Below are 9,777 nucleotides of genomic sequence, written 5' to 3' on the forward strand. Positions count from 1 at the left end.
CAGGTTTTACCAATGATACTAATTAAGGTTCAGTTCCATTCAGGTCAAACAGAGTCAGGGTGCTGCTGTTGTGCATGTTGGCTCACTGGAAAGACTCTGCTACACTAAATGAAGTTGAACCTTAATTAGTTTAATTAATTGGAAACACCTGTTTTACCCTATTTTATGTAAAAATGGCTGCTGGAAAAAGTCTATTTAAACTCATATACTGGACTATATAAAATCACACATAGTCCAATAAACTATTGAATGGAACTTCTAACATGTTATACTGGAAATGTTTTGGGAAATGAACCAATATGACGATGCAGAATTAATTATATTCCCTATGAGAAGTGAGCAGAGACCAAACACATCTCTGATAGATGGAGACAAACAGAGAGAGAAAACATCCTTCATGTCTGACACTGATTGAGAATGAGACTCTACAGGAGGGTTTTTGATGAGTGTTAATATTGAAGGTACAGTGTCCTTTAGCAGATCATTTGGGTGTGATAAGCCGGGCTGACCCTGTTGGTGTTTGCGCGCACTAAATAGTTGGTGTCCTCTCTACTTGTTCATCCGCAGCAGGAAGTTCTCCAGTTGCTCTGTGTTTGCTGTAGGTATTTGAGTCAGTGCCTCCTGTAATCCAATCAACCTGTTGCTGTAATCAAATACTGTACGTCTGCAGGAGTCGAGGCTGGAGCAGCTAGTACTGCTGAGTGATGTGGTCAGCTGGAGGATGAATGTCTCCATAAGCAAAATAACTTAAAGAGATAGATGATCAGGCAGTAAACACTAGTATATACTGGTGGTCAGTGATACTGGCTGTAACTGTCTCTCAACAGCGCTGATACACTACATGTAATTCAAACCAGCAGCCACCGGTGACTGATGTTTGCTGAGTCATGCCAAGACAACGTGCCTCAGGAGATATTTGTGCTGTTCATGTTTGTGTTGTTGAAAACAACCTGACAGAGTGTGGACAGAGGCAGAGGGGTGAGGATGAACTGTTGAATGAATGAACGGTTTGTAACACACAAATGTATTATACTGTGGTTGTGAGGTGCCTTTTAAGTGTTAATGTAATGTAATGTATGAAATACTATAACTCCTCCTGTGAAAAATGAATGATTAGCAATAAAATCAGTAAATTATTATTAAGATCCTTCATTTAAGTACTAATACAATATTGAAAAAATATAAGCGTAAGTAAACATGCATAATATTATCAGCAAAATGTGTTTAAAAAAGTACTTATAGATAAATTGCCCCTGTAAATGACACATTATGTCATTATTAGATTATTAATACTGATGCATCTTTACTGTTGTGGCTGGTTAAAGTGGAAATAGTTTTATGTACCAATCAGAGTCACAAAATTTCATAAGATTAACATATATTAATTAGAAAAAAAATATATATACATAACACACTGTAAGGATTTGTTAATGTATGTAATCATGGCTTTAAATATTATTATAGCTTTGTTATACTATGTTATTAACCTTTTATTAACTGTTTATTCATCGACTAGCATGTTTCTTATGAGACGTATAATTGTTGACCAGCACTTGAAAATGTCCTTCTCATGACTACTTATATTAAATTCTGATTTTATATAGACATTAAATAAGGGGGTTAAAGTAAAGTGTTAACAAAGAGGATATTAATACTGAATGTGTGCAAACAGACAAATCATTTGCCAACTTTTACACATCTTCTTTTTTTTAAGTAACGACAATTCCCAGGGTCTCCTTTGTGCACTTTCACACGGGGCAGTTAGACACTAGTTTAAATTACAGTCTAATCCACCCTGGTTTCTAAAACCAGTTTCCTCAATCAGATTTTCCCAGTCAGGGTGGGTTTTTCCATCCATCGCCCTCCATTCACAAGTTCATTCCTCGAAACCTTTAAGCAGTCCACACCCTCAAAAGAATAACATGACACTGCCTTAATGATCTGATTTTGCTGTGAAGGGAAAGGGAAACTGTAATATAATATCTAGAAGATGTTAAGACTGGTTTCCTCTAGTTGTTCTGTCTGGATGATATTTCACGTCCTCGGTCAAAGGACGACGAGATTGAAGACATATTTCCAGCCAATCCTCAACATGGACGTCCTTTCGCAGCAACACTGACTGATTCTGACCAAAATCTCTATACGTCAATCTTTCCTAGACGGGTAGTTACATTCCTGTAAGAAACCCTTCATCTTTTTCAACACACAGACATTAACTGGAAATTCTTTTAGCTTGTCCATGACAATAATTAGAGCATACAGACTGTGTTAACTAGTGATCACAGGGTCGGTGGTTCAATCCCCACCTCCTCCTGTCCACATGTCAGTGTATCCTTGGGAAAGACACTTAACCCAAGGTTGTTCCCCAGGCACAGCCGGATAATAGGAGAAAGTTATGTCAAGAAGTGCATTTGCCAGATCAAATACAATATGTGGATCATCAGATCTTCATGCCGGGCTCGGTCTGCCAGCGGGATTATCCGCTGTGGTGACCTCTGTGGGAAGCAGCTGAAAGAAAAGTAATGAACCTCATTGAGAGCTTTTGAGGTTCACTTTTGGTGTCCATTTCCTCTGATTCATATCAAAAACAAAACTTTTTAGTGGGAAACTTGAAACTTCAGATATTTTCTTCCATCAGTAACATAAAGTAGCTCTATGGTGGAAAAGTTGCTATGGTCTCAGTCAGAACTGACAGTTCCTAGAAAATGGCGGAACAACGTGATTCAGGTCTGAAATGTCTGTATTTACGACTTTAGGAAAGGAAGTGCAGCTGTTGCATCATGTTACTTCTTTCCACCCTCCACCTCCTTCTGGCAGCTGAGGGAGACCAGCAAAGAATAGAGCTGCTGCAATTAAGGCTGAATTTGCCTTTCAACAGCCCACTCTGCATGTTGGAAGACTGACCCTCCACGGCTTCTCATCCTCCAACACTGCAGAGTGGGTGGGAAGCATCCCAGTTTATTCTCAGTGCTCCTTCCATCACACCGCACCTCTCAGAGGATGCAGCACTCTTAGTAAAGTAACAAATTATACATTTCATCCTTCATTGGGCACTAAAATAACTTCCCGAAAGTTAAATGCATGAAAGGGTAGAACAGTTTATTCTGTTAAATGTCACTGTGATGGGACTTGTTGTTGCCAAGATAACATTTTAATATATCACACACCCACTCGAGCTCTTTAGCTGACAGGTCATATTAAATGGTAATTGAATAAAACCAGATTCTTGGATTGACGTACCAACACAAAGACACAATGATGTTCTACTTTTATTTGTGCATTTTACAAGAATTCTAAGCATTTCCCATCAGTAGAAACTCTGATTATGTCTTGTAGAGAAATATATCATATATAATATAACAGTTATTGGTCTGGTCAAATATTTCACTTATTCATTATGTGTCAAACTTTTTGTGCTTTAAAAACAACAGAAAATGTCAGCTGATACAGATAGATGATAGAAAGTGTCACATTGCAGAAGTCCACACAGATTTTGGACAATTTAACCAAACCTATATTCTAATTTCCTATGTTTTGTGTGTGTGTGTCTGTGTGTGTTTGTGCCTGTGTGCATGTGATCTCTTTGCCAGTGTTCAAGGTTACAGGGCAGTGAAATCAAGCGGGGCTGCCAAGTGTTGTTTGTATGTATGCAAAGACGTGCCTGATTGGTTGCATAAGAGTGAAAGAAGAAACCTCTGACCCCGACCAGATACCATCCCACCGCCAAATCACAGCCATAAATTACAGTCCATTTCTCTGTTTATCAAACAGCTCGCCCCCACCTTCCCTCCCCGCTGCACTTATTTGTTATAACTACATTCAGCGGGAGCTTATTGTAAAAGTATCCCTGTAGTGTCTGTCTACCGTGAAGGAGAAAGAAAACTGCTGGCTTTGTGAGATATATTTTATTGTGGTAATCAACAGGATTTTTTTTTTTATTTGTCTGTCAATTTATAAATTGTTTGTCTCACACAACAAACTAAACCCCTGTGAGGAGAAAACAAGGTGCAACTCAGAGTCAAGATTGCTTCAAATGCATTTAGTGGAAGACAAGAAGAGGTCAGTAGACATTATTTCAGTCCATCAAGCAAAGAGAGTATTTCCAGTTTCTTGCTTTGCTCAAGAAACCTGTGATATTAACACTGACTTTTTAAAATAATGTATTAATACTTAGTGTCTATTAAGCCAGAAAGATCCTGAAACCAAAAAAATAAATAAATGTATTTACAATAACGGCCCAGACAAATGTACAAATTAGAGTTCTTCCCTCGTACTCTACATGCCAAAGTCCTTGACCCTGCTCTTGGCACAAATGCCAGTGGAACCACCATTTGTTTTCTAGGGCAAACCTATTGTGATATTTTCAGCACAAGTCAGCAAGATATAAATACAAATGTGTTGAAATATGCTGAAATGGCAGTCAGGTGTATAAGTTAACCCACATGGAGCTTTTAGTTTGAGAAATGTGGAGGGCAAACTAATTCATCTCACCTGGGATAAGTGAAACACAGTGGTGCACAGTCTGACCTAATATCTTTATCACTTCCTATTAATAATATAGGAAGAGAAATAATAATGCCTCAGGCCAAGAACATAGAAAAACAACATAAACTATTATATGACATCAATGGATTGAATAGTAGAACCGAATATACATTTGATCTATTAATGTTTTTTTTGGACAGCGTTGATTTCACAAAGGGAATTATATTGTTATTTGTATCCGTGTGTGTAATCCACCACAACACAAGCAGCTCAGAGTGAAACTAGGACGCTCTTCCCTCAAAGCTGTGAATGTCTATATGAAACATATGAATACAGTTAAGCCAATGTTTTTACATTAATATACTTTAATAATATACCAAAGGGTCTGGTTTGATTTGTTTACACTCCAGATAGACATTAGTTTCATTATTGTGACATAATCTTTAAAGTCATTTCTTACTTCTTCAAGGTAATTTTTTTGTCATGTATTATCTGATACAATATCTATAAAGACATTACGATGAGACTATACTCAATCTAAATCTGAGTAAGAACGTGTTAGAACATCCTGATTTTACTGTCACAAAAATATATATTCTTCACGAGTGATTACAGAACATGTGAATGTAAGAAACGTGTCCCTAGAATATCTAAAACCTTCAAGAATCAACGTTGGCTTTCCATCAATATGCAAGCTTTTGAAGAGATATTCTGAGTACTGTATTTCATGTTGAGTGCCAGGGCTTCCCTTTGGTCAATATTTGTTTTTTTGGATTGACGTTTTAACTTAATATAGAGCACAGATGTGTTGCAGTATTACTCCACTCTGTCTCCCATGGGCCATGCATGTGACAGGGTTTCATTTCAGATGACTTTAATTAGACTCCTTTATTGCCTGTGGGGGCCCTCCAAATTGTGTCAAGTCTTTGATAACCAATATGTGCGGAGTTACAGTTAGATTATCCTGCTCAGACTGTGTTTTTATGTCCTGAGGTTACAGAAAGGGTTTAGATTATTTGTCTTTGGTTATTTCTAATTTTGTTATTTTTAGATACACACAGGTCATGATTATGGTTGTTTGACCTTCAGCAGCACATTTATAAAGAAAAAAGGTGTTATGTGTTAAATACAGAGGTAGTGTACAGCTGTATTGTATTTCCCTTTAGAACAAATATTGCATTTAAAGACCGTGGAGGATGGTGTTTTTTTTTTACCTTGTCCCAAAAATACAAGAGCAAGTGTATAAGGAATAGATTAACCAGTGTGTTTGTCTGCTCTAAAGAAAGCCTCAAGCGTTAGCTTGTCCGACAACAACTTACTAGTTTACCTGCAGTAGTAACCTGACCCAGTGTTACCTCCAAGAGTACCCATCATGTTTATCCTCAAAAGGCAACATTTCACTAAAAAAACAAAACAAAGCAAAACCAATTCCTTGAGGACACTTACTTTTTACCTGGGACCTGTTCGCTTTATGCTAACGCCCAGGACACACTGCCTGCATGAGCAGTGTGTGAGGCTACCTTGCGGCTCACGCACCTGTGCGTTGCTGCTGCTGCTGCCAGCTCTACCTTTCTACATTAGTCTGCCTTTGATAAATACAATACAATAAAGGCCTTGCTAACAAAAAAAAGTATTCTGTCCACAGGAACACAAAAGTGCCATTATTCTAATATAATTGTGAAATATAAGTGCTTCCAGATAAACAGTTAGTGGGGCTAATTCTCCAGTCAGGTGCTGTTAAACCAACGGCACGAGATGATGTAACTAAAAGGGCAACAGTTAAACTTCAAATGGTGGAAAACTACTAAAAATACTTAACATCTACTCAGGTCAAGTGTTTCCCACAATATTAAGACAGAGATGAATAGTTTTCCCTGTTAGTATGCATATATGATGCACCAAGTGTGTTTTCCCTTTTTGTGATGGAAATGTTTATAACTCTACCTTGTCATGTGTCTCTCGTAGTTGCATGCAGTCCATACTATGTATGTATATCACTTGTATGCCAACTAACCAACTCATCATTGTATTATGTAGAATATTTAGAGTCTTATTGTTAAGTTCTAGCATTAACATAAAAATCCACTGTTGATCTACTCTTCTGTTTTTACCAAATAAGTCCTCAAGGTTTCACCTGCAAAGTGTCAATTTCATTCCACACTCAGTTGTAAGTCATATATTTGAGGACTGTGAACAGCACTTACAGATACTCTCACCAAAACCATGAAACATTTCTCAAATTTTCATACAAAACTATGCTATTGTCATGCACTTCATTACTAGGATCATCTGCAAATTGAAACATGACAGTTTTATTTGCATTTGATAAAGCTCAATAACCATCTCAAGGAAGCAAAAAGTTAATCCAATGAGAAAAGTGATGAGCTTCATCTATGCTTGTATGACAGAAATTAGAAATGTCTGTTTCTCCACCTGCAGCAAAAATGTCTTTAGTGGTATCCTCATGTCAGTAGAATGACAGTCATAGGGCTCTTCATGACGCCAGAAACAAACTAAACAAGCAACAGCTAAAAGTTACATCTCTGATTCTCTACGGGAGGAGATTTGATCACGTCCAGGAGTGGTCTGCTCATTCACTAGCTCTGATGAACACTTTGTGTCTTTCTGCTCATTTCCCTCCTCCTCCTCCTCATCCCTGCTGATGAAGACCAGCTCATTCTCATAGCAGAAGGAGTTGGCGCCAGATGTTGGGAATTTTCTCTCCTCCATGTCCTTTGCACTGCATCTGGGGGTGGATGGTACTTCAAATGTTTTGTGAAAGTAGGCATAATCTATCCTGTACTGGCTCTTCTCTTCAAAGATGACAGGCTCAAAGCGGTGACCCCACAGGATCTCTGACGGCAGGTAAGAGCTGCGTGCTTGCGTCGTCATAGCTGTGGCCTCCACCAACCCTTCAAGTATGATTACTATCTCAAAGTCAGATGTTTCCAGATCTTGCTTACTGATGCCAAACAGTGGACTTTCTTCATCAATCTCATGTATAACAGTGAGGGGTGCAACCAGAAACAGGCGGTCTGTACCTTTGTCATAGCCTACATTCATGTCAATCTGATCCAGGGGGATATATTCGCCTTCCTCTGTGTAACGGGGCTTGACGAGCTGGGCTCGCACATGAGCTTCCACAATGTGGCTCTTCCTTAGATTGGCAACCCTGAACATGAGGCACAGTTTCCCATCACGCAGAGCAATGACTGCATTGTGGCTGAATAGTAGAGTCTCTGCACGCTTTTTGGGCCTTGCCATCTTGGCCATGATGGCACCAATCATGAAGGCATCGATGATGCAGCCCATGATGGACTGAAAGACCACCATGAAGACAGCAGCCGGGCATTCCTCTGTTACACAGCGAGCTCCATACCCAATGGTTGTCTGGGTCTCAATAGAGAACAAGAAAGCTGCCACAAAGGTGTTGACCTGTGTCACACAAGGAACAAAACTGTCGTCCTCTCCGGGATGGTCCATGTCACCGTGTAGGAGACCGATGACCCAGAATGCCAGGCCAAATGTTAGCCAGGACACCACAAACACCAGGCTGAATAGCAAGAACATGTATCGCCAGCGGATGTCCACACAAGTTGTGAACATGTCAGACATGTACCGCTGTGACTTCTCATCCATGTTTGAGAAATGGATGTTGCATTGTCCAGCTTTGCTGACAAACCGGCTGTGGTATTTGCGTCTCGTATGAATCTTGCCATTGCCGAAGCTGCCGACTGCAGGCATGGTACTTAGTCTCAGGCCTTCTTCTTCACAGGACACGAAGCTGTGATGGTGGGCCCTTCCCACACTCATGCCTCAGTGGGGCACAGCCACGTGGCTTTAGCCCAGCCCACAAAACTACCCAGGCTCACAGGAAGTGCACAGCTCCGTCCAAAACTGATTCAGTGTCAACTGGAATTGAAAGGTGAGACACAAAAGTAGTTTCCTGTAAAGGAAGGACAGGTAAAATGTTAGTGTCTGCCCACAATGTAAATTTTAAAAAATGAATGGATATTAGATGAAAAGTGGAATAAGAATTAATTTACCTTTGTTTAACCAGAGGATTAAGACAACCATACAGTAATCTGACATATTTATTTGCACAATTGCACATCACATATTCTCTATCTCTCTACTCCAGCACTTCACCGACTATAATTACTTTTTACTTGTAAAGCACTTTGGATCCACTGTGTTGTGTGTAAAGTGCTACAGTATATAAATAAAGTTGAGCTGAGCTGAGTTTACTACTACTACTACTTCAGGACAGACTTCTTCTACTCATGATGTACTTACAAATATCCAGACTCTCTCAGGAGTCACTCTGTCACTGTCAACTCTAATAGTTTTAGGACCTGTTGTCTAATAATTGCTTCTGGTAACAAAGTAATGCCAAAGCATGTTGTATTCTCACTTGATCATTTCCCCCTGTTTAATTAGAAACAAGGCTTTTGACTAATTTTTGTCTCAACATGTCACTGATGGATGTCATTTCGAAGCTGTTTAGATGTTGATTAGGTTAAACTGCATCATTTAGGACAAACACGATAACGATAAAGTGATCTTCAAACTGCTTTGTATGTTGAAAACTAGTTTTCAGGGTAAGATCTTTAACCTTGCTGTAAAGAATACTAGTTAATCTACTACATTTAATTCATAGTATATCCTTCCATAGCCTATATTTGCTTTTACCTACCTCTCTTTCTCCCTGCTCTCTTGGAAATACTCTAGTATATACAATACATGTTTCTCTGATCAACAGGGTACAGAAATAGCCAGCTAATCCAATGCCCTGCCATTTTATATGACGTATCTTCTGTTTCCTCCAGCTGGCACAGCTATTAGAGTCACTGGAGTACTGTGATGAGACTGTGTGATTCCCCTGTGAGGCTGAACTGGAAAATAATATGGGCTGAAAAAGACGGGGCAGAAAATTGGGTATCACAGAAAAGCCTCGGATACAAATGGTTTGATGGTAGGAATCGATGCGATCAGGCACATTATTGGAGAAAATACTTTTAAAAAAGGGGAACATTATCCTGATCAGTCCCATCTGCAGCCTTCAGCACATGCAGCTTGTGCTGTGTTGATGATAGAAAGAAAACTTGTCATCAAGTTTTTTCAAGCTTGTTGCCTAGTGTGAGCACTTGTATTACACAGTGTGTCAAGACATTATACACCGATCAGCCATAACATTATGAGCACTGACAGGTGAAGTGAATAACACTGATTATCTGGTTATCATGGCACCTGTCAGTGGGTGGGATATATTAGGCAGCAAGTAAACATTTT

General features: G+C 39.2%; 2 protein-coding genes across 2 annotated transcripts in view; both read right to left on the bottom strand.

Moving 5' to 3' along the window:
* LOC118323072 (malate synthase-like) overlaps window positions 1-2,952 on the bottom strand; it is a 9,933-nt gene extending 6,981 nt beyond the window's left edge. Inside the window, exon 1 of the mRNA XM_035654992.1 lies at window positions 2,905-2,952. Within this exon, the coding sequence (XP_035510885.1) occupies window positions 2,905-2,952 (48 nt within the window). The remainder of the gene's footprint in view (window positions 1-2,904) is intronic.
* Window positions 2,953-3,251: 299 nt separating this feature from the next.
* Window positions 3,252-9,777, bottom strand: part of kcnj12b (potassium inwardly rectifying channel subfamily J member 12b) — a 10,073-nt gene continuing 3,547 nt past the window's right edge. The window contains exon 2 of the mRNA XM_035654242.1: window positions 3,252-8,431. Coding sequence (XP_035510135.1) covers window positions 7,021-8,298 — 1,278 coding nt within the window. The 5' untranslated portion in view covers window positions 8,299-8,431 and the 3' untranslated portion in view covers window positions 3,252-7,020. The remainder of the gene's footprint in view (window positions 8,432-9,777) is intronic.

This window comes from Morone saxatilis, unplaced genomic scaffold, assembly GCF_004916995.1.
Source record: "Morone saxatilis isolate NCDOM2014 unplaced genomic scaffold, NCSU_SB_2.0 Contig14, whole genome shotgun sequence".
Classification (NCBI taxonomy): domain Eukaryota; kingdom Metazoa; phylum Chordata; class Actinopteri; family Moronidae; genus Morone; species Morone saxatilis.